A 24,212-nucleotide genomic window follows, 5' to 3' on the forward strand; every position below is an offset into this window, starting at 1 on the left:
CATACCGTTAGAAACCATAAATGATTAGAAAATACTAGAGATCACTAACTAGTGATAAATTTAGGTTTTCGATTTCAAAAACTAGTAGCTTCTATTTAAGAAGCCATATCCCTAATATTCCCCTTTTCCAACCTTGAGTTTTTAAGATCATGTTAAATACTATAAATTATTGAAATAATTCAATTAGCTGTTTAACAGTAAGTTCTTAAATGATTTAAATAGCCAGCGAAATCAAACGTTTTCTATTTCCAGCCCAAAATATATTGAAGACCCAAAAAGTAGCAGCATTTTTTCGCAGTGCATAAGTAATAAACTCATGTCTGTGCCAATGTGATATTTTAATATTTTGCAATGTTTTGTTTGTTTATTCGCGGACCGTGTTTATTGGCAGTGTTTATCAAGAACGCCTAATCTTGGAACGAGGTGCGTCACTATCTAAGCAATTTGAGTCTAAACACGAATACACATTTGTGGGCAAACAAAATTTGCCCGCCGATTTCCCTTTCATGTTTGGTTTAAAAATTACAAACTGGCCCCCTAGAATTTGTTTATCTTTATTTTTTTTGCAATAACTTGCAATACCTTAAACTGTTAAGTAAAGCTGTATCAATGTGGAATGTTATCTCCACCGACTGGCAGCAAAATTAAGAAATAAACAAACTTAACTTAGTGTCGCTTAAGCATTTGTGATTAACTGCGAAAATTCAACTCCGGCGATTTACAATCAAAATTTTTTACGAGTAGACTTTCCTCAATAAAATGGCAATGCATCAGCACAAAACCAATGCCATGAGGTGAGATCATTTCCAGGTGAGCTAACTAAAATGTGTCGCCAATTCGCACTACTGTCTAATTTGTAATTTTGCTTTGCAAAATGACTTCGTCATTAGGCAAAATGTTTACTGAAGATTATGATGAGTTTTTAATATGTTTCGGAATGATATTCGGAATGTTTTAGTCAGAACTGCACGACTAATTCGATAACTAATCGTACATACAAATTTATGAATTTAAATATATACAATGCCTAAATAAGAAAGTATTCCTTTTCTATGGCAAACAAGTTATTGTTATTTAGAATTTTCATTTGAATGTTTAAACTTAACTTGTGGTACTATAATTTAATATGTTGTTATCATGTTGTTATCATGTTGTTATCATGTTGTTATCATATTAAACAATGTAATGATTGAAATGAATGAAAAATACCACTCTCTTAATTGGCAAATAGCAAAGATAGTTATCTATCTATATATCTAATCTATCTATATACATCGACTCCTTAATGTGCGTATCACAGCTGCATTCTGGGCATAATCTGGCCAAAAACATACACAATCAGTACATCTATGTTGGCTTAACTGCGTAGATAATTGAGTTGATAACGTGATAAACGGAGCACAGCGATTTGAAATAATTCTCTTGATTGAACGTAATCATTTTTCGCGAGCTTTTTCCCCCCTTGGAATTTGGCCATCTTCAAACTAAATGTCTGCAATATTTTTGCCAATAGCATGGTGTGGGTTGAAAGGGGGGGGGGGAGGAGTCTGCCACGCGTTTAATCGCTGCAAACAACAACTAATAAACTATGTTTAAATATAGCCCCGCAGATAACAACAACAAATTGCACTTTTCCGCACCTCCCCTCTCGCAATTTACGCGCAAAATTAATCGAAGCCCATAAAGCAGCGTAAACAAAGACACCCCCACAGATCGGTATATACATGCACATACATAAATTTATATGGTTGTGTGTTTATGTATATACAATAAATAAGTACATACATATCTACATGGCTGGCCATAGCGAACGGCTGACATCGTCGCATGCAGATAAACAGACATTAATAATAGAAATATTTGGTCCTACACACTGGCACACAACTGGGGGGCGGGGTGCGCGGACGGGGGCGTGGCATAGCCAAACAGATTGCCAACATTAGTAATTCCAGCAGCTCTTTGAACCAACTACCTATGCACTGATCAAAATTAGGTATTAATTTACATTGAAAATTGAATTTCAGTAATGAATAAGGATACACATTTTTGTTAATGCACGCGTCTACGTAGTGACGAAGCGCACCTGAAGAAGGCGACTTCTGCATTAAGACGTGCATTAAATGAAAACCTATTGTGGTTGTCCGTTCATAATGGCGTTATAACGCTATTTAAGCATAAAATGATAATCAGCATTTTTATGTTGAAGATGCCATCGTGACCAGTATCTTTTATCGATTAGATATGTTTTTACTCGGCTGTAGTTTGCGCAGTGTGAGTAAACTATAATAATGGAGTGATGCGGGGTTCGCACCAGTGTGGTGCACATGTGAATTGTGCCAGGATCTGTTGAATGGCACCCACCGTTGTCCTGGCAACGCCAACTATGCATCCAAAGGGGTCTTAGTTGTTAACAATGAAGGCAGAAATGAAATATTCTCAGGAAAATGAAGTAAACATCAGTCGAGAGCATTCGGCTTAACGCTGGCTTTTAAAGGGTTTCCTTAGTTGGAAAAATTCAAATATTATATATGCTTCTTTTGCGGCTTAATGACAAAAATAGAACTTGATTATTAAACATGTACATATGTATAATTAAATAATTCACTCTCCTCTAAAGCTCTTTAAGTTTTATAGCACACAGTGCGAGTGGATAAGATTATATGATTAAGTATATCAAAGTGGTCACCTTCTTATTTTCGCTGAATTTTAAGGTTTGCGAAAACTTTCGCTGCATTATCTCGACTAATCCAATCTGTTTTGGGCTTACATAACAGCTAATATATATTGTTTGCAGGCTAAACTTACCGATTTAAGGCCTTCGCTTGAGCAAGGACTATCAGTCGCTGTGTAAAGACTTTAAACTGCTTAACACTGTGTGCCGGATCCAGATCTCTTAACCCATGTCTGCCCGCCGAGTGATTGGCGACAAGTCTGCTGGCAGCAGCTAGCTCAATCGACTTCCGGTTGTGCCAATTTTTGGTCTAAGCCAAGACATTCGCGCTGCCTTGGCGAGACCGAGACCTAAACCACTGAGCCACTGCACCACTGCCACCCACTCTGGCTGAGTATTTGCCTGGCGCGCTCAGTTTGTTCGCTTGCATTTCCTTCCGGCTGGCCCTCATATATGCCGACAGTCGGCGGAAGAGTCTAGGGAAAATGGAAGGAAAACCTTCGGTGCTGGGTGCTGGGTGCTGGGAAAACCTCAAGTAAACAGGCAGCGGGCTAAACCATTGCCTAACCCAACAACATGCTATAGCCCGACCCTCCGTAGCCACTCATCTAACACCATTTTCTTTTCCACAAATTGAATTCTCGCGCGCGCATTTTCATTTGCCACACTCGTCTGTGTGTTTGTGAGTGTGTGTTTGTTTGTTAATTTTTCGCACAGGAAAATTGCATCAGCTGAGGGGTTTCCACAGCACTGGTTTTTTCTACTGTTTTGCCTCGTTTTTTTCTTTTTTTTTTTTTTTGGTAGCTTGCCGCAACAGGAGAAATGCGCCGCCACTTTTCGCATGTGGTGGCGCAGGTGGTAAGGCAGGGGGGCGTGGCAGTGGAAATCGCTGGGAAATCCAGCAGATCGATAGATAATCAACTAATGATTGCGTGCAGAAAGCTCCTAGCTCCCAGCTCCCAGCTCCCAGCTCCCCCATTCCTTTATTCCTTTTCAGTTAATAATACAGCATTTATTGACAAAGCACAAGCTCTTAAATGTGATCAAAAGGGCAGTAGTGCAGATGGAAATTGTTTTTATTAAATCAAAGGTTTCCGTTGAATGTGTTTATACATACATATGTATTGTGGGTTACTTTTGAGCTGTAATGCATTTCGTTACCGTTTCGTTATCTGTGGCCAAGATAAGCAAGAGATCAATGACATTGGGGGGTACTGACATTGAGTACGGTCGTTGAATGCCGATAATCTCAGTTGTAATGCAAAAAGCCCGACAGGCGGTGGAAAATCGTGCCACTTTCGCTGGGTGTGTAGAATTTTAATTTATGGGCAAATTTTGCGTGTCTAATGCACTGCGACCTGCTGCACTTTGTCGTTGTGTGTGTGTGTGTGTGTGTGCACAATTAAATTTTCAATGTAATTTCACGCGCAAATGCCTTCAATTGCCGGGCGGATGATGTTGCTCCCCTCCGGGCAACCATTCCCCTCCTGACAACCTAATATACTGCTCCTGTTCGGTGGCCTCGTCCCTTAGATCTGCATTGGGATACATTATGAGTGCCACCCATTGGGGCACAACAATTCACTATAGTGATTATGTGGTCAGAAAGGATGAAAATTGACTAGCTTAATTAAATTAACAAAAGAGTTAAGCCAAATGCAAAGGGGGATTGGTGTTGGAAGACAGGATCTCGAATTACTGGACATGAAGTTATTCTCATGTCCTTGAAAAATATAAAATATGACTAGGATTAGCATACGATTTCTGATCATTAAGACAACTTCTATATATTTTTGGGTTTAATAATTAAATACTAAATCAACTATTGCAATTACAGGAAGTGCTGTAATTTTAAGATAATCGTTGATTCGATTCAAGGTTCAAGATTAATTAAGATTGATTATCCCACGTTTAAAGTGCTATCATTGCGAACGGCATAGTGAAACCTACGAAGCGGCATAATCATCATAATCGCGTTGACACTACAGGCGAACGCCTGACAGTGAGAAAGAGACGGCGACTGCGGGCGAAAGAGACGGCAGACAGCGTAACGCATCGGTGGCAAACACACGCTTATGGCCACCCAGCCACCCCCTCGCGTCGTTTTTTTTTTTTTTTTTGTTTGTCGCGCGATTAGCGATTGCTTATCAATTAACACACTTGGCCAGCTATCAAAGTGGATGCCTCAAAGGCCTCGTCGATAAGGCGAAATAAGTCGACCGAACTTTGCCAAGCGGCTTAAGGCATCCCCAGCCCACTGGAAATTGTGGGCGTGGTCGCGCCGATGGGCGAGTGCAGGGCATATGGGGGTGTCGCGTTCGCAGCGCAGTAATCATGGCTTAATGGTCGGCTATAATGATGCGGATACAGATACAAGATACCTGTGCGCGCTTGGAGCCACTTGGGCGGAATAAGCCCAAGGTAAAGTGAAGAGGGACCGACAATTGTTACGCTGGGCTGCCTTGTGATTGGTTTGCGAACTGAAATAATTATAATTGAAACACAAACAATCAGTAGGGATCAAACGGTGGCTCTGATTGCCTGGAATGTGATCAGATCTAAGGTCTTAAAGTCAACTAGTAAGATTTCTGCAACTATGCAGTGGTAGTTCCCGATTGAATTTACTACTGGCCATGGGCAAGGATCACAAGGATCTAATGATTTCATTGCGTGGAATGAAATTTCTCTTCTGAAGTGTCTAAAAGTATGCAGTGTATGGTACTCCCGATGGAATATGGAATTTGTTCAAACTATTTGACTACCCGAAATGAAAGTCACCGCGTGAGGTGTCTAAATGTATGCAATGCATGGTATTTTCCGATTGAAAACATATTGCGGCATACTTTTAGGCAGCTTTAAAGATATCGCCCTGGAAATTTGTTATTGTTTAAGCCGATTCTTAAACACGGCGCTTGCTGAGCTTTCGCTGGCGTGAAATAAATACATTTCCGCCCGCTTTGGCGGAAAACAAAAGGCAACGCCTGTGTATTATTTGGCAGCCACCCTACGACCATGGAACTCGAAACGCAAACCACCCACCGCCCACTGAAAGGGGGTGTGTGCTATGAACTGAGCGCGTTGTAATGTGCGTTAATAAATTTGATTTTAGATTCTCTCTCGAGCCATCAACTTTAAAGTGCCGCTCAGCCAGCCCGCCCGGCCGAAAAACACCACCCGCCGCCCCACCGTACCATCGCCACTCCAGGATCTCGTTTTTATCAGTTTAATGGGCGGGTCGTAATGCAATTTGCCCCACCACTCCCTACCCCACTCGCGGAAGCCACTGTCTCTGCTGCTGCTGCTGTGTAAAGCAATTTTGATAAATTTATGTGGAATACGCTTTCATGATAAGCTAATTAAATTCAATCGCTGTAACCAACTTGGCCAAAAACCGAAATGCCACTCCCCCCCCATACACCCTTCACCCCATGCTCCGCCCACCACTCCGCCTGATTTCGGTTTGGTTAAAGCTCAGCGATTGTTTCCATATCGTTGGTTAAACTAAAGTGGCAAAATTAGCGACAAGCGAATGATTTTTGACCAGAGGGAAAAGCAAAAGGAAAGCCACCTTGGAGAGATTTGCCGACTGCCATTACAATGTAATTAATAATTAATATTACATAACACAAACTAACTTAATTTTAAGCAATTATTCGTGGATTATCCGTATCAAACGAATATATCACGTTTTTTTTTTTCAACTAATTACGCTAAAACATAGCTCGTTGTTGGCCCGCCAATAAAATGGCGAATCAATTTGGTTTGATATTTCCATTTAAACGTAAGCCCATGTCAAAGCGAAGGCTTTGTGAGAATTATTTATAAAACTTAATATTCGAGTTGACCCCGAAACATATAGTATATGTATGTGTGTGGATGGCCAATATATAACAGGTGAGTCTTATGATCATAATTTACCTTATGCTCTGCGAGCTCTGACGCTAATTGCACATTGCACATGGCCATCAAAAATGCATGTTTAAAATCAGTTTAAAGCACTTCCAATTAGCAATCGCGAACTAAGCCAACCCGGTGTCCCTGTCACGATATGTAATGGAATGGAACATGATTTTCCAGATACTATCTGGCTGCCATGGTGGCCAGCGGGAAAATCGTCTGACGATTTGGGCAAATATTGTGTAAATTTTGTGGAAAAACATGCGCCATTAACATAATTATAATTAGGCTCGAACAAGCGAATTAAATTCAATTTTCATTATTTTTAATGAAGAATGCGCATGGAAAAAACGCGGAAAAGCGGAAAAGCGGGAAAGCGCTGTTGATAGTGCAAAAAAACACGACCACATCAACATATTTATCGCATTTGGCCTGCTCCGTGTCTTGTTGCATATGTTTGGGCGTTCGAGCGTGAGCCCGATTTGCATATGGAGCGCATATGGAACACACAAGGACAACGGCTATAAATCGAGCCTAATGGCTCACCGAGCAGAGCCCCGGTAATGTGTTTGAAAAAAGTGCTAAATATCTTAAATTGTACAATTAAAGCCAATGGGATAGCTGGTGCCAAACTCGCATGCATCTGGTTTGATCTGAGATCGTTTTTTATCTTTTGACACACAAACCAGTTGGCAACTTGGATGTCGGATGTCTTGCAACGCAAAGTGTCGCCGGAGGCAAATATGCCGATCATAGCAACAATATTTGCTGGCACTTCATCAGTAGCTGGAAATGTGATGCAATCAAGGCCAAAAAATCTAGTTGTGCACACCCATGTGGTAACTTTTGAGCGCCGGCAAAATATTTGGGCTCATTACAGAATGTGATTCGTTGTGTGGCGCGAGAAATCAAAAAGGTAAATATGCCTAATGCTAACGAGCACAATGCTAGCGGAGTGCAGACGTCCCAAAGCGGCTAGAAAGTTGGCAAATGGGTTTTGGCCAAGTGTTCATCGACCGTCCCATGCGAGGCGCCATAAAAACAACAAGCTATCCGCGATGTTTGGCGCTTAATTAAGCAGATGTGCATACGCAACACTGGTGGCTGCTGGTGTTTTGATTCCGAATCGCCGACTTCTTTCACTTTGACCCACACGCGAATTTGCATAATTCGCCCATCTAAAGTGTCTTGCCAATTTGGTGCACGAAAGTGAGTTCAGTGCGAAAAAAAAAGAGAATCGCAAATCGTGAATCGCGATAACCGGTAGTGGGGCAAAATCAAAACACCTGTTGAGGTATTTTCCGCCCAGGGCGACCAGATGTTTTGAAGATTGTTTTTGCAGCAGGGTTGTCAAGCCAACTTCTGCTTCATCTTTGTGCCTATGAATATGTATTGAAGATATTTTGTGATCTCTTTGGATCTTTAAAATTGTTTATATTAAAAACCGTTTGAAATGAATTTTAGACCTATAAACCAATATATTATTAAATATATATTAAAAACAAGTCATTTTTACTTAAATACTTCGTATTTAAATAGTTTCGAAATATACATATTATAGACCTGGCTTGATTTACATATTTACCATTTGTTTATTTCTTACCTACGATCTGGTGAACGTGAAGGTCCAAGGGCTACCCTCCTCCTTTCGATATTCACATTATTAATAGCCTCTGGTGATTAAGAGTCTTGGAAAAATGGGTGCATTAGTGATACAGCTCTTGGGTCAGCGAATGTCACATTTGGAATGGGAATCGGATGATGGGGGCGAGCATTTCTCTTCGCAGTGACCCACATTAGGCGCCGTATAAATAGTAGCCGCAGGGCAGAGCATTGTCATCAGTTTCCGAGCTAAGCTCCCACAACCCACTTCGACCATCGCCAAGTGCCAGTTAAACCCAAGTGTAACCGACAACAATATGAAGGTAGGTGCTCCTTGTGACTCGGAATTAGGGTGCAGCCTCTTGATTTTTGTTCCGTCTCCAGGTTTTCATCTGCCTGATTGCCTGCTTCAGCCTGGCCCAATCCGGATTCATCGGAGGCGGCGCTAGCGGTGGCTGGTCAACTGGAGGAGGTGGTGGCTGGTCATCCGGCGGAGGCGGCGCCCCCACCATCGTCAAGGTCATCAGCGAGGAGGCTGGTCATGGCGGATGGGCCGGCGGCTACTCTGGTGGCTATGCCCATGCTCCCGAGGAGGTGAAGATCGTCAAGGTGATCAGCGAGGCGGGCCACTCTCACGGACATGATTATGGTCACAGCCACGGCCACGGCTCGGATGTTAAGATCATCAAGGTCATCCAGGAGGAGGGTCACAGCCATGGCCATGGCCACGGTTACGACTACTCCAGCGGAGGCCATGGACACGCACACCACGCCGAAGATGTGAAGATCATTAAGCTGATCAGCTCCGGAATCGCCGATGGCAGCAGCCACGGTGGCTGGTCGTCCGGCGGCGGCTGGTTCTCCGGTGGCTCCGGATGGAACTAAGCAGTTCCTCGGAGATGCTCGGACATTCCAACAGATGCCAGGCAACCCAGTGCGCTGATGTCAACTCTTTTGTTCCTGTTGTCGGAGTTGTGCGGCGATATTGGCCTTTTTCGATGCTCGAAGTTAGTTTAGGACAGCGCACGCGTTTTGTGTGTGCGCTTAGAAACCATTAATTTTTTTTGCTAATTTTTAAAGAAATACACAGAAAATGAAAAAGATAACCAGTACTGCCTGATTCTTTGTCCATCGATTTGGGAAGTCCCAAGAGTTGATTACTCATGATCGGGGGTTTTTGAGAGCATCTTTGTTGGCCAGTTTCGCTTTCCACTTAACCCATTTGGCCACATTTGTGTTTTGTTTGCAATTACAGAAATTATTGTACTTATAACCAGTTTGCCATATAATTATTGAAGTAGCAACCGCAACAATAGAAATGGCATATTATATCACAAAACGGTATGAAATTACCTTGCATTTCTCGCCGAGCACAATCCCCTCATCAGTGGTATCTATCAGATTATATGACATATTTTTCATATTTGCGATTACGATATCATATTTTTATGATTTTGGAAACTTTCCATAGGTGATTGGAAAATATGTAATTTCAGTACCGCCGGCTCACAGTGGGTTAAGCTCAAGGTCAAGTCGTGGCAAGCTTCAGCATCGCAAAGGCAATGAATCCATTATCGTCTCGTAATTATGTCTATTCTGGACAAGCTGTGAGATACAAGTAATTCCCCATCGAAATAAATAATTGCGGATGCGTCTTGGGTTTGTTTTGAATTTCCATCATTAAATTTGTTTTTACGAGTATTTGATGGTGCCGTAACTAGTTTTCTATGGGCCGAAAATGGACTTAAGTCTTTCGGTTCTTCGTATTTTGTCTATATTCACACGTTCGTGAGCTGCGATTTTTTGTGGGCATATTTTATGTCTTAATTAATGGATACTCAGGTGGAGATGGTGACTAATTAAGATTGTATACATTTAATATCATGCATAATTATGATTCGACTTGCATTCGATTTCCCAGCTAGATAGATATGTATATTCCAAATGTCAAATATAATTGAGTTTAATGGCCATCGTGTGGGTTACATAATGATTATTTCTAAGCTCCCCGAAACTGCGTTACATGGAGTATCCATAAATACGCGTAAAAATAAGCACTTATTGCGCATAAAACATATCCGACCCCGTTAAATAATCACTAATTGTTATTGGCAATAACTCAGGCGTGGCCATAAATCATAATAAAATACGGATAGTGAAATGTTCATCAAAAATAAATGTCTTCCGACTGTGCTAACTGAAATGCATTATCGGTAATTGTTTTCTGCAAAGCCACATTAAATGTTTTCAACAAAAAGCCTTTGCTATCCAACGTGATTTCTATGCTATGCTCCAGCTTTAATAAAAGATTAATATGCTAAATCACCACTTTTAGCATTTTAGCAATAAGAATATCTTTAAGTGCTGCGAGTGCTGGCCTCTTAGAAAAATGTTCCTTAGATTGGTTTTCCTTGATAATTCGAGCATCGTGCCGCCGTTGGCCATTATAGTCATTCCAGCCGAATATGAAATCACCGACAATCAGCGGGAAATGTATGGCTCATCTATCAGATCGAGAAGTGAAGGTTGGCTTTAACTTCAACTTCAGCACCAGCTTTTGCTGCAACCGAATCGAGTTGGTGGAGCGGCAATTAATAGCATTCTGCTTGACCCATCGCCACTGCGGGCCAAAAGTTAATGGAGCTGCGATCGCGTTGGCCGGATTAATCAAGATCGAAATTGTTTTGGGTACAGAGATGGCAAAGTTACTCAACATAAATGTGGCTTCAAAAACACAGATTGATTTGTCCACTTAGGGTGCAAGAACTGGAACTGGGGAACAACACAAAAAAAAATTGATTAAAAGTCGTACGAAACTAATAATTATATGTGCTTAAAGTTGGGACGAATCTGACTATAATAATACACACAGGTACACCAGCCATCTGGCAATTGAATTCCAGGTACTAATAACAATAAAAACAAAAAAAGTACACTTTTTGCATCGAATTCGTAATAATATTGCGACATAGCATAATTAAGCGTGATCATTTCTATTAAAGTAAAGTACCTGGTTATTAAAATGCCCAGGTACACCGCCCATTTGATATCCACCACTAGATGATGGTGCGATCGCTACCTGTTTATTGGATCATGTTGCTGGCAGCTATTGTTTATTATTTTTGCAACTTTGTGTCGATTTCGATGAATTGCATAACGAGCTGAAAATGCGCCATCGAAAGGTTTTTGGCCCGGCAAGTGCAGTGCCTTCGTCTTCGCCAAGGGTTTCCTCCAACCGACCTGGCGATGCAAGTTAGCCCACTTGACAGCTCCGGGCTGCCTGGATTGCAACATACAGTACAGTCCGCGACATAAATTAGCCCGCAGCGTGGGGCTTGTAACTTGCTGCTGCTTGGAGCAGCAGAGCTTAGAGCTCAGTGCCGCGGGTGGAGATCGGATGCTGTGTGCATGGAATGGCGTCGTGGAGGTTATGGGGATGGGGTGGGGTCAGGGCCGTTGCCCTCATGCAGACAACTGGACAACGCTGGTGATGGTAATGGTAATGGTCATGGTAATGATGATGCCGCAACTCAAAACGGACCATCGCGTGGACCGGCAATTAGTGTGTCAAACACGAGCAGACTCCACACAGTGACATTATTTCTCCGTATTGTGGGGAAATCACTCAAAGGCATATATGGGAAATGCCAATTTAATAATTATTATACTTTATTTCCCTTTAGTGTACGATGTGAAAAACTAAAAACAATAGGAAACAAATATTATACAAAGTTATTGTATATAAGCTCAGATACGGGGGGAAATTGAAGTCTTAAATTACCATAAAATCAATAAAACATGATCGCGAGATTAAAAGTAGTACTATCAACTACTATATAAAGTTGTAAATATACAATTTCAAAAGGCATACCAGTCGGTAATATTCGTCAAAAATGTATGTTAAAGTATGTATTTACCTCCTTGACTTTTCGATTAAAGTGATTACTTTAGTGATTTTTATTGGAGTTGTTTCATTGCGCTGAATACATCTTAAGTATATCTTGCTCCGCCAAGAGATGGATTAATTAGTGAGTAACCATGCCTTGCTGTCCGGTTTGGACGCGACTCGACCCACTGTGCGCCGCAGCTGTTGGGGCAGGGCAGGGTTAAGTGAGCCAAGCTGGTTACCGAGCATCCGAGTCGCTGGCCATAAAAGCGGCGGCCAAAACGCTGCAGACCACAGTCGAAGATCGCCCTTCCAGTCCGACACAGTCGCAGTTCTTCCGAAGCAATCAATACTCTCAAACACGCCAACATGAAGGTGCGCCAATCGCGGATTAACACTTTCACAGAAAGTGAAACCCATTCTTCGAATATTTTTTTATGTGTACCCTTTTGTGAGTTCAACTAACGCGTTTCCTGCCAATCTCTTGCAGGTTTTCGTCTGCTTGCTGGCGGTGTGCAGTATGGCCCATGCGGGTTTCCTGGGCGGCGGCGGCGCAGGAGGTAGTGCCCTCAGCTCCGGCTGGTCATCCGGCGGAGGAGGAGGAGGATATAGCGGCGGATACAGTGGTGGCCATGGAGGAGGTGGTGGCTACGGCGGTGGTGGCTACGGCGGTGGTGGCTACGGCGGCGGTGGCCACGGAGGCGGCAGCACGATTAAGATCATCAAGGTGATCACCGATTCCGGAGCTGGTGGTGGTGGCTACGGAGGTGGCTACGGGGGTGGCCATGGAGGTGGCTATGGAGGTGGCTACGGAGGCGGCTCCTCCGGTGGTTACAGTGGCGGCCACGGAGGCGGTTGGTCATCCGGCGGTGGATACGGCGGTGGTGGCTACGGAAGCGGTGGCAACGTCAAGATCATCAAGGTCATCTCCGACGCCGGATCGAGCGGCGGGTATGGCGGCGGCTACGGCGGTGGTCACGGTGGTGGATACTCCTCCGGCGGTGCCTCCAGCTACTCCGCCGGCGGTTGGGCTCCTCAGGGCGGTTGGGCCCAGAGCAGTTGGTAAATGCTCTCCGTTGGTCAACGGATACTAACTTGTTACTGTTTCTCACTGACCTTAATTGTAAATACTTCCCAACATTAACCAATAAAACAGTGCGGTATAGAAGAGCCATTTCCACTATCAAAACAGAAACTAATGTTTCTTTTTTAGTAATAATCCGATATAGAGATTCTCGATATAAATCCACCTTGTAATTCCAAGAAAATTCGTTTTCAAGATTGTAAGAGCTGCTGATGCATCGCTTACAATCAGTCAGCTAGCAAATGAACCTATCAAAAGGTTACACTAAAAATTTGCAAAATGTACAATAGGTGGATCTCCCATATATGATGCCCTGTCAGGAGTTACGAGGACATCCCCAAGGACCTCAGTCCCGCGCCAGGAGCCGTCTAATGTCCTCCTGCTCGGCGGCCTCCGCGTAGCTCTGCCCCTCGGGCGTGCGCTCCGTGCGGCTGGCTCCCATCCGGAGCAGGAACTCGACGCAGCGTGTATGCCCCTCCCATATGGCCGCCAGGAGCGGTGTGATGCCGTACTTGTCCTTCCTGTCCACCTCCGCGCCGATCCGCACAAAGAACTCCAGCAGCTTCAGCTGGCCAAAGTCGGCGGCGTAGTGCAAGGGGAACCGGACGCCCATCTGATCGTTCACATTAAGCGATCCGGCTAGGAAAATTCGCTCCACCTCGTCGTACACGCCGTTCTTGATTGTCCAGATGATGTCCTCGATTTTGTGTCCATCGCCCATCGTGATCCGTTTGACTCAGTTTTTATCCGTATTTTAAGCAATGCGATTCATAAAATCTAATGATTTCAATAGTAGTACGTACGTATGCTCAATTCTAAAGTTGACGTGCTGGGTTACTTTGATGTTTGTGTTCCTAAACAAAAGTGCCCTTTTACATCGTTAAAGCTGCGTTCGGCAAGCAATTAGAGGCATTAAAAGTTTGCCGTTTGTAGGTGCTTTTAAAACTATAACAACATACATCCCATTGAATCTGTCAAAGTTTTCTATGACCTCGTCCCGTCGTCATAAAATTGTCCCCCATTTTATTTATCGATGGTAACCCACAGAATTTGACAGTTGTCAGGTGCTGCCGTTGTTGGCAATGTTTTATATTTGTGTTTTTTCATTCGGGCTTTGGTTTTTTGTGTTGTGTTAACCCTTCGTTAACCCCATACGCATGTCGGGCCATCTGTCCCCGTCCTCCAGTCAGTGTTCATGGTACATATAGCCCGCCACCGCCCACCAAATGGTAGGGCTTCCTACGCGCCAGACGCAATTTGTATGCAAATTTCCATGAGAATCTCAACACATGCAATAACAGCAACAACACAAAGGACACACGAGCAGCAGCAGCAGCGGCAGTGGCAACAAAAAATTGACTGAGCGTGAATGCAGAGCGGGGGGTTTTGGCAACCAATTGGTTACAAATACATAATAAGAAACGGACAGATATAAAATGGCAGAGAATGGGGTATGAGTATCGGGATGGGCAAAGATTACCATTCCGAAAGTGAAACGTTAAAAAGTGTCCAACAAGTTGAAATCTTAAGGAGAGCGCACTTTAACAGCAACCGAGTTTAGGTAGTTGAAGTTTGAGATACCAGCGGTTCCTAGAAATAGGATATAGCAAATTCAACGGAGTGGACCCAGGACGTAAATGCTTTGAAAAGCGCATAGAAGAGCGTATATTAAGCGGAGATTAAAGACGAAATAGTTTACGTTTAAGATACCATATACGGTTATTACTAAAATTAGTGGATTGTATCTATAAGGCGAAAAAATTGAGAAGCGCATAGAAGGACGAGTTTAAATATAAGGTAAGCTGAATTCAAAGAATGTAGTTGAAGTTTAATATATCATATGTTATAACAAATGGAACTTAGCAAATTAAAGGGCTTGTATCTATAACGTGAACACAATGAGAAGCGCATAGAAGGGCGCATTTTAAGCGGATGTTAGCCGAAACAACTACTTAAATTGGGGCGTGGCAGCCACACACACTCTAAGGCTTAGTATAATAATACTCAAGTAGCGGGTGCCGGAAATAAAAATAAAAATAAAATTAACTTCAATTGTTCTGCTGCTCGCACTTAGATAGTGCGGTATGCGAAAACAGAACTCGTAGGAATGGAATGGGGTTTTCTGGATGGGGAAATCGTGGTGACGGTTAGAGGTTGGGGGTAAGGCGGGGCGCTTACCGAAGGCACTTTCTATGCAAATTTTTATGTGTTAAATGCATTTTGTTGGATTTAACATTCTCGCTGATTTTTTGGTTTACATTTTTGCATATAAATGAGGGCAAACTTTGCTTCGCCCGGGCTAGAGAAAGCCCAGAAAAAGGGGCGCGGCTCACACACACAGTCACACAAATTAGAGGATTAAGTAGCTTGAGTCCTGCTGCTGTTCCTCCTTTCTCTTCTCCCCCCTCTATCCTATCCACTTTCTCCTTTCTCCTTGGCCCTTTTGTCTCAGAAGAAGCAGAAGCCGAAGCAACAGCAGCGGCGAGACAATTACGCTAATTCGCCTGAAATTGTTTTGCATTTTCAACACCCACCCACCAAGCAGCACCCACTTTCGTGGCAATGACAATGACTGCACCACCCGTCGCATATGTGTGAATGTGTGTGTGTGTGTGTGTGTTGGTGAAAAGCAGAATCTTTTCATCGCTTGTTTAAACAGTTAAATTTGATTGCGCTGTAAATAAGAAAGAGAAGTAGAGAAAGTCGGCATGAAGCGAAGGAAACTATGGCGGAAAACCCTTATTATATCCGCAACGAAGGAAGTTTACTTAATTGTGCAACTATTTCCCTTTTCTCACCCACCAGCCATAAGTCTAATTAAAAGATACCAATAAACATCAAAGAATCGTGAAAAAATTATGAGGCGCCCAACAATGGATTGACAAAAAGGCTGTAACGTAATACAAAATTCAGATTTAAAGTCCATTTAATAGGTTCTGAAATTGCTAAAAATTGTGTACTCTACTTTCCAATGAAAGTTGAAGGAAACTAAATTGAATCCTAAGATTAACTGTTTATCTGAACTTATTCTTGTAAATATTCCTCTGCTTTTAAACTTTGCAAAGCATGCCACATTTTTGGGCCAACTATTAAAGCATCTGGAAAAGGAAAAGCAGATAAATAAAAGCTGAAATGAATAAAAATAAAATAGGTAAAACAATTCACTCGGATAGAACAAATTTCGCAGAAGTTGTGCACATTTACCGCCAACAACATAACGTTGGTTTTGGCCTTTTCCCCACTTTTGACTTTTCCCATAAATAAACATCACAATTATCATAGGTAAACAACAAAATAAATACGAGGAAAACACGGAAAAACGCGAAAAAGAAGAGCGCCAATTCAATTTCCATAGCATTTCGCGGTCCAACTGTTTACATTTTGGCGGTGGCTTGCGAGGGGCGGCCGAGGAGTTGGCCAAGTCGGCAACTTTAAGTTTAATTGTTGCTGCTCTCGCAGTTGATTGCTTAAAATTCATAATGATAATAATAATAGTGCGCTCTTCACTAATTGCACCAGCAACAACGGCACACAAACACTCGAATTGTTCACTTGAGGAGGGCGGAGCACTTAAGTCAAAGTGAGAGAAACTTTTCAGCGCCATTCGAATGGGCCAGCAGATAGGAAAACTCGCAGGACGCAGGACGCAGGACGAGGCGGCTGGCAGGGATATGCCCATTCACTCATTCATTCATTCGCCCATTCAACCATTTTGCCGCTTGCATTCAGGCAAAATTGTTCCACAAAGATACGAGTAACGAGTGGCGGCGGGCGGGGGAGTGAGTTTGATAGAACGCGGGCTAGGATATCCTAGTTGGATGGATATGCACTGAAAACAATTGGAGCTAGATGTGCGCTATTGCAAGTTGCTTCGAAGTACTTGATTGACTTTCAGATACCACGAAAAAATGAGAATTTTTTTTTTTTGTGTTCGAATAGCTAGATAACAAAAATATGCTGGCAAGAATGGCCAAAAAAAATCAGTCGGTACAGGCATTTTTTCTGCCAGTGTGCAGCTTTTCGCCGAGCAGCAATGAGACACACACAGAGAAAAGGGGACACAAACAGAGCGCCCAAAACACTCCAGCCCATTCACATCTCGAGTGCACTTCATTGCTGTCGCATCTACCCAATCCTCGTCCTCGGCCTCGAATCCTTGGATCCCTCCTGAAAGCCATGGATCCCAGCATCCTCCATCGCCCACTTACAGCGAGTCCTTGTTTTGAAGTCCTGGCTGAGCGTTAAGAACGTCGAATGCCGCGGGCGCTGCTTAACTTTAACTTGAACTCTAAAATAACAACCTTCCGTTGTTTTTGGCTTGTTCAGTTTTCGTATAATTTCCTTGCAGGTATTTTCATTGCCCCACCCCATCACCCATCGCCGTGCCATGACAGCTGAGAAAGGACAATGGCAGGGACATTGACAGCGGTACGGGAACAGGACTCGCTGAATGCCTGCCGGGCATTCAACCAGCTGCCAGTGAATAAATGAGTGAATGACTCACTGATTGAGCGAATGAATAGGCGAGCAGCATCAGTTATTCGCAAATGAAGCTCAAGCGGCAAATGAATAAGTGAGTGAATGAATTCAAGGACCAAGTGTTTATTCAGATTGTGTGCATTAAATGGTAAGCTGGCTATTGCTACGATATGATACGAATATTATTGTTAAGTGATCATATTCATAGAATGCATTCCATGTATAATTGCTATCAAAACACTCAGTAATAATTCGATTCCTTTAGAGAAATCGATTCACTTGAATGTCATTAGCCGCAGTATTCACTCAAAGGATACGTAATTTCAGACAGTTCCTGCACACTTCTCTGAGTGGGTATATTCAAAGACTCGCATGCAAGTGCGAAAATCGCATCTGCAAAGTAAATCAAATCAGATTACGAGCGTCGGGGTGCGGAAAAGTGCGGATTGTAGGCAATGGTAGGGGGGGGGGGCGGTCGTGTGATCAAATCAGGACACTCGATTACTCATTCACTGCGCTCATTACACTTGATGAGTGTTTGGCATTCATTTGCGAGCAGCGCTGCTTATCCTTATGCAACTTGCCAGTTCGGTTTGGAGGGATGCCCCTGCCGACCAACTTGTTACATGCTACTCAGGACCCGGCCGCTCCCAAATATCACCTCTATCCATCCACTGGCCGCCCTTGTCCGCAGCACCCAGCTCGATTCCAACGAATCGAGGGGAACTGCAAATGCTTTTCACCAATTTCCCTGCAGCACGCCCGCCCACCTGTGCCTCCCACCACCAACCAACCACCCACCTTCTACTGGAAGCGCCCTCTTCAGCACTCCTGCCATTACAACCATCCGGTCCCGAGGGCATTATCAGAGACGGTGTTCGTTGTAAATGCTGGGAATCTTCGTGGCGCTCTCGTCCAGCTGCTGGGTTGTCATAATGGCTTGTGCCACGCCTCCCAAGCACTCGCCCATGGCGGTCCATAATAAAAATAACAACTTAACTAAGTAGACGATGCTGTGTAAGAGAATGCACTGGGGGAAATTAAGTGTGAATAATATTAATATATATTATATATGTATATACTACACGATCAATAAGTATTGTTTATTAAGTCCAATGAGTATTGTGGCGAGGGCTAGATAATCTTCTTGGCTTTGATATTATTTCAGCAATGCAGACCTATAATTTGTATAACCATTATAAATTATAAATTCATTGATGCTGGCATATTTTTTCTGTCTGCATTATTCTTCCCCACCTCCCTGGTCCATCCAAATACTCGTTGCCTTGACAATCAGTTTAGTGGGTGGCATTCGATGCTGCATCATCAGGCAGTTCTTGTCAAACTGTAAGCCGCTTTTGTGCATCAGCAGTGGCAGCAATAATAATAACCAACAACAACAACAACAACAGCAACAAATATAGTGGTTTAACAAACAAGAACAACGACAGCAACAACAACAGGTGCAAAGGGAAACCCGTTAAGCTGCGCAGTCAGCGGTTGTCGGTTGTCATTGTTTCGGTTGCGTTTTAAAGTTTCCTTTTATCTAAGATGAATAATCTAGCAGCCACCCACTCAGGCCACTCCCCCCACCCTTTTAGCCACCACCCGTTCTCATCAAGAGATGGTGGGTGGGTGGGGGGTAGGAGGTGCTCTGATCCACCACAACCACAAACGTTGCACCTTAACATTTTTATTGTGTCTTCTGGATACCCTCGCTGGCCATCGCGCACAGGTCAACGGGGTCAACTGGACTTGTTGGGTTCTAAAAAAGTGAGGATAACATCCTGGTCTGAACATAAAAGTGCATTCTTGACTCCTTTACAACACTAACTACAAGCTATATGCTGAGTCATAGTCAAAGCATTACTTTAAATACTAATATAAATACATATAATGTTGCGTTCTTTAAGACACATAAATAAAGAAGTTTGTGATTATATAAATCCCATTCCAACTATAAATCGAGAACTAACAATATAAATAAAGCAACATGCTTTTAATTCAATTATAGCACACTTTATGGGTGAAGTCCATTTACAGGGACAACTCATAACTATATAAACCATATCGATATTAAGTAGAATGCACTTTCAGTAGGATCCCTGCCGTGCACGATTAATGGGTATCCTGGGATCGCCAGGTGAGTCCCGTCCACCTGCTTACACATTATGCTGTGCCATTCTGTTTCTGCAAAGGCGGAGCGATAATCCAGGAGCATCTGTAGCCAGGTAACCATCCCCGCCAGGCGAAAGGAAGGAGGCAGGAGGCGGGAGGAACTACTTCCACGGCAGAAGAAGGTCGTTTGCGGGGTGGTTGTGCTGCTTGCCGCTGGCCAAAAGCTTAATCCTTGTGCAGGAATAGCGTTACGCAGCCAGAGTTGCCACAGTTGCCGCAGTTCTTTTTGCTTCTGGTCTGGGTTGTTGTTTGGCTTTGTTTTATTTTGTCTTTCCTAAGCTGCCGCATTGTTGTTGCTGCTGTTTAGTTAACTCAATAAACGCAAGTGGCCAAGTGGGCGATGTGCGGTGGTGGGGCGTGGGTAGTGGAAAATAATCTTTTGCAAACCATCCTACCACCCCCACCCCTCTCCCCCCTCCCCCTTACCACTGGAAAAGTGCTGACATTTGCGGCAAATTTCCTCATGCTCATTTACTTGTTTACGTTATATCTCATCGTCGCTCGACTGCTTGTTGTGTTTGTTGTAGCCGGTTGTTGCTTTTGCCCGGTTGTTATTCTTGTTGTTGCTGTTGCCGTTGACAATTACACAAAAAACTGTTAGCATTTACCACAAACATACGGCCACAGTCAGCAGCAACAACAACCACAATAACGATGGTCGACCAAGGTTTGAATAGATGGAAATCACCAAAGATGCGGAGGACTCCATTTACACTGAGAGAAATTCGCCAACAGCAAGTCTACATCACTTTACATAATGTAATGATGTACATAGGTACAATAGGTACAATTCAGGTACAATTGTTTAGTATTTTGATATTCCTTGTTACCTAATAGCAATAAACTAAGTGCACAGGAAACAATTATTTTTTATGAGCCTGCATCGTGAATTATTATATCTGTACAATATATATAATATCTATATATATATTATATTTATATAAATATTTTAATATATTTACTCAATATTCAAAGTAGATTTTACTATTTATTTATTATAATATTTAAATGGAACAGCAGATGTATTATATAGATTTAATTTTTATAGCTCCCAGTGTTGGATTTCAGAGCAATTTTGCCAACTTGAGTCGATATCATGTGCTAGAAATTAAAGTCACTAATTACTTACATGATGCAAAATTGTTTCTCTCAGTGCAGCGACTATGGCAGGCGACAGTTTCATGTCAACAGAAACAGGAACAGCAACTGTTCGCTCGGCCACGAAGAGAAAATGGCCAGTAGTCAGCACTATTTGGCCATAAAAGCTGAGCTCCAAATTGTGCGGGGGTGTTGCGGGTGAGCCCCACAACCCACCATGCCCCCATCCCCCCATTCCCCCTTCCCGACGAAGGCCGCCTATCCATTAAAACGTTAAAAGCTTCTTGAGAACGCGTAAAAACTATTTGGCTATCTGGCTCTACCACTTTCCATGCCTCCAACTACAACGACCACCGATTCCCAAACCCACGATTTGGTCCTCCGTGCCGGTCTTCTCTTCTTCTTCCTCGTGCTCTTGTTCTTGGACTGCGTAACATCATTAAAACTTGAATAATCAGCTATCCGTCTCCTTCGCCGGCAAAGAGGAGGAACAACAACAAAGTAATTCACTTTTCCGTTCGCAATTCGGTGCGATTTTTTTTGGGGAAGGGGGGCTAGTTTTATTTGGTTTGTGTCTGGGCCAAGGAAACAAGTCGGGAATTGGGTTAGGAAGCGTGAAGGGGTTGGGTGGGGGGGGTTGGGGGAACTCACAGGGGGTTGGGGGGCATGGTTGTACGAATACTACCCCGCACAATTGAATATTAAAGCAACAACCGAATGCCAATGGGAAAAACTTGGAAAATAAACAGCGCTGTTAAAAATTTAAATAGCATAAATTGGTGTTTCACTTTTTCCATTATTCGCTCCGAATGAATAAAATGGAATTCGCATTTGAAGCAATTGTTAAACAAATGGAAAAGAAAAATAATTAAATAAGAGTGCGAGTCCATTAAAATGTTGTGAAAATATTGCATATTTTAAGGGAACATTTTTGATGGCAAACCAAAAATGCGAGATTTTTTTTTTTTTTTTAATTCATATTTAGAATATGTTTGAATATGCTGCCAGCCAGAGTTGTTGAATATTCCGAATATTTCGTATTCAGCAGTGACCCAACGAAAAATTCAATAATCGAATAATTACCAGTATTGAGTGAACCTAAAAATTAAATAACATAACCAAATTCGATTGTGAATATTCATCAATGCAAATAGCAGAGTTGCTGCTATCCCCATCCAAACATTCAAATAGCCGAAAGTATCCGAGCAAGAAGCATCAAATAAAGCTAAAGCACACTTTTCAACAAATTTCCGATCGAATGCATTTGAATGTCCGACAAGCGGGAACCGCAAAAAGCGTAATGTGGGCGGCAATGAATATTCATGGCATTGAAAATGAAATTTAAAAAACAATAATCGCGGGTGCCGCCCCCTCGTTTTGCCACCCATCGATTGGCCATCGATAAAGATTTGTGCCCCTTTCGGAACGGAAATGATTGCCGAATGGCAAGTAAACAAAATAATTTATCATTTTGCCGGAAGTCCTTGCCTGCAGATGTCTAAAGGGAAATGCGCCTGCCGGGCCCACAGCGCCGTGGAAAAACCCCACAAAAAAAAAAAACCCAGAGACCCAAAAAAAAAAAAGAGTAAGCAAGGGAAGCCAAACTTTGGCGCAAACAAAATTAACGGTAATAACTTGGACTTGGCCAAGCGAGAAAAACCCCCGAAAAAAAAAACCGGCGAGCAAAATGTTCCGCTGCATTTGCATGTGTGTGTGTGTGTGTGTGAAGCAGGGTTGCCACGTTCTGCGTTGAGCAAATAACCATAATGAAGTTTGCAAAGTTTTTTGACACATGCAACACCCCAGGAAGCCAAAGAAAAATATATGGAAAAAACACGGGGAAGGGGCTCAATGCACAAGAAACAAAAACATACATACATTCTGTGGTGTTTATAACATTTGAGTTTCATTCAAAATATGGTTTTTTCTTTTAGACACTTTTATTAACAATTTGATCATTTTTTTTTATTTACCCCTCTCTTTAAACTATTCAAGGGCTTTTGGATCTGGAAAACCACACTGGCTTAGGATATAAAGGCGATTTTAAGTTCACAGCCAGCGCATGCTGTGAAGTTTTTTTTTTCCCCCAGTGTAGTCGCATGTCCTGCAGGTCCTCGGCCTTTTGCCTCCTTGCTTTTTGGCCACGGCCAAAAGTGTTTTGCGCGACTAGCAAATATTTGCAAAGTGGCAAACAGAACTTGGACCAAGGACTGACGATTCAGGACGCGGGATGGGAGCTATCGGCACCCTGCTGAGCTCAACGATTTGCCAGGGCGAGCCCGCTCCATCCTCCGAAAGGTCCTTGTTTTTTACCCCAGCAAAATATTATTTTTATTAATGCTCGTCTGGACTTTGCTCTCGCCTGCAAAGACGATGAGGACAATGATGATGGCGTCGTCATCTGGGGTGAAAATGTGTTTTATATTTGTCAAATAAACGCAGCCGATGCCGAAGACAAAAAAAAAACACAGAAAAAAAGTGAAAGAGCGAAAAGTATTGGGTGCAGAGTTTTCCGTTCGTTATTCCGCTTTTTTGTATGGTTTTTCCTCCTGGTTTTTCTCGGGACATCGCCGCAGGAAGCGGAAATCGTGCGTGTAATTGAACGGACATTGAACGAAACTTTCGGCGCAAGGTTGCGACGCCTTGGAAATTCGGGGTCGCTGGGCGATGGATGCAGGACGAAGGACCCGGGGAGGGTGCCCATTTGCGGTCAATTTTACGGGCGCTGTAAAAACAAAACAGCATCGAAGAGCATCGGCAAATGGCCAGCGAATACAAATAAATATTGAGATAGGCGAATACATTTTGTATTTTTATGCTGTCCATATTTTTTACGACCCATGGGATTTTCGGGGGGCGGAGGTCCTTCCAAGTGGTTTTAGTACCCTGCAGCTGGGTCCTTGAGCGGCCGCCATATCGCAACTTTGCACATCGTTTCGGGCCAATCGACGACGGTCCGTATAAAACAACATTTTCACAATCTACTATATACTATATACCTAGCATCATCTTGAAGGAATTGTGCAACGAATCAAACTCAAGTATGCCATTGAAGTGATAGCAAAAGCAATGGTGTCCAAAAGTAGTCAACACTATTGGTTAAGTACGCCATATTCATTCCGAACGATGGAGTCTCACATTGATACTGTCCCCTTTTGATCATCTTTCAAAATGAAAATAACAAAGTTTTGATTCTAACATTTGCATTCACTAATGTAATGATCGAAAGGTACAACGTTTTCCTTTTACAAGTCAAAGCAACTACATATATAATTGAAGTGAACATTAAATTATTTTGTATCTATCATTAGGCCACT

At 42.8% G+C, this 24,212-nt stretch overlaps 3 protein-coding genes and 1 long non-coding RNA gene across 4 annotated transcripts; 3 read left to right on the forward strand and 1 right to left on the reverse strand.

The window, feature by feature from the left end:
- Window positions 1-8,401: 8,401 nt before the first annotated feature.
- On the forward strand, window positions 8,402-9,274 carry CG7406 (uncharacterized protein). The gene is made up of 2 exons (NM_133117.3): window positions 8,402-8,493; window positions 8,555-9,274. Exons 1-2 carry the CDS (start codon window positions 8,488-8,490, stop codon window positions 9,053-9,055), a joined length of 507 nt encoding a protein of 168 aa, NP_573345.1. The 5' UTR covers window positions 8,402-8,487; the 3' UTR covers window positions 9,056-9,274.
- A 3,072-nt stretch (window positions 9,275-12,346) lies between these two features.
- Window positions 12,347-13,248, forward strand: CG14191 (uncharacterized protein). Its single transcript, NM_133118.4, has 2 exons — window positions 12,347-12,431; window positions 12,547-13,248. The coding sequence occupies exons 1-2, from the start codon at window positions 12,426-12,428 to the stop codon at window positions 13,120-13,122; spliced, it is 582 nt and encodes a 193-aa protein (NP_573346.2). The 5' UTR covers window positions 12,347-12,425; the 3' UTR covers window positions 13,123-13,248.
- Window positions 13,249-13,290: 42 nt separating this feature from the next.
- On the reverse strand, window positions 13,291-13,972 carry CG7423 (uncharacterized protein). The gene has a single exon (NM_133119.3). It carries the CDS (start codon window positions 13,859-13,861, stop codon window positions 13,487-13,489), a length of 375 nt encoding a protein of 124 aa, NP_573347.1. The 5' UTR covers window positions 13,862-13,972; the 3' UTR covers window positions 13,291-13,486.
- Window positions 13,973-14,420: 448 nt separating this feature from the next.
- Window positions 14,421-14,699, forward strand: lncRNA:CR45503 (long non-coding RNA:CR45503). The gene has a single exon (NR_123955.1). It is a non-coding gene; the product is annotated as a long non-coding RNA:CR45503 (long non-coding RNA).
- Window positions 14,700-24,212: the final 9,513 nt, after the last annotated feature.

The sequence above is a fragment of the Drosophila melanogaster genome, chromosome X (assembly GCF_000001215.4).
Source record: "Drosophila melanogaster chromosome X".
NCBI classification, from domain to species: Eukaryota; Metazoa; Arthropoda; class Insecta; order Diptera; family Drosophilidae; genus Drosophila; species Drosophila melanogaster.

Excerpts from the sequence above, each read along its gene's own strand:
- CG7423 (NM_133119.3), bottom strand. The coding sequence starts at position 13,861 with ATGGGCGATGGACACAAAATCGAGGACATCATCTGGACAATCAAGAAC.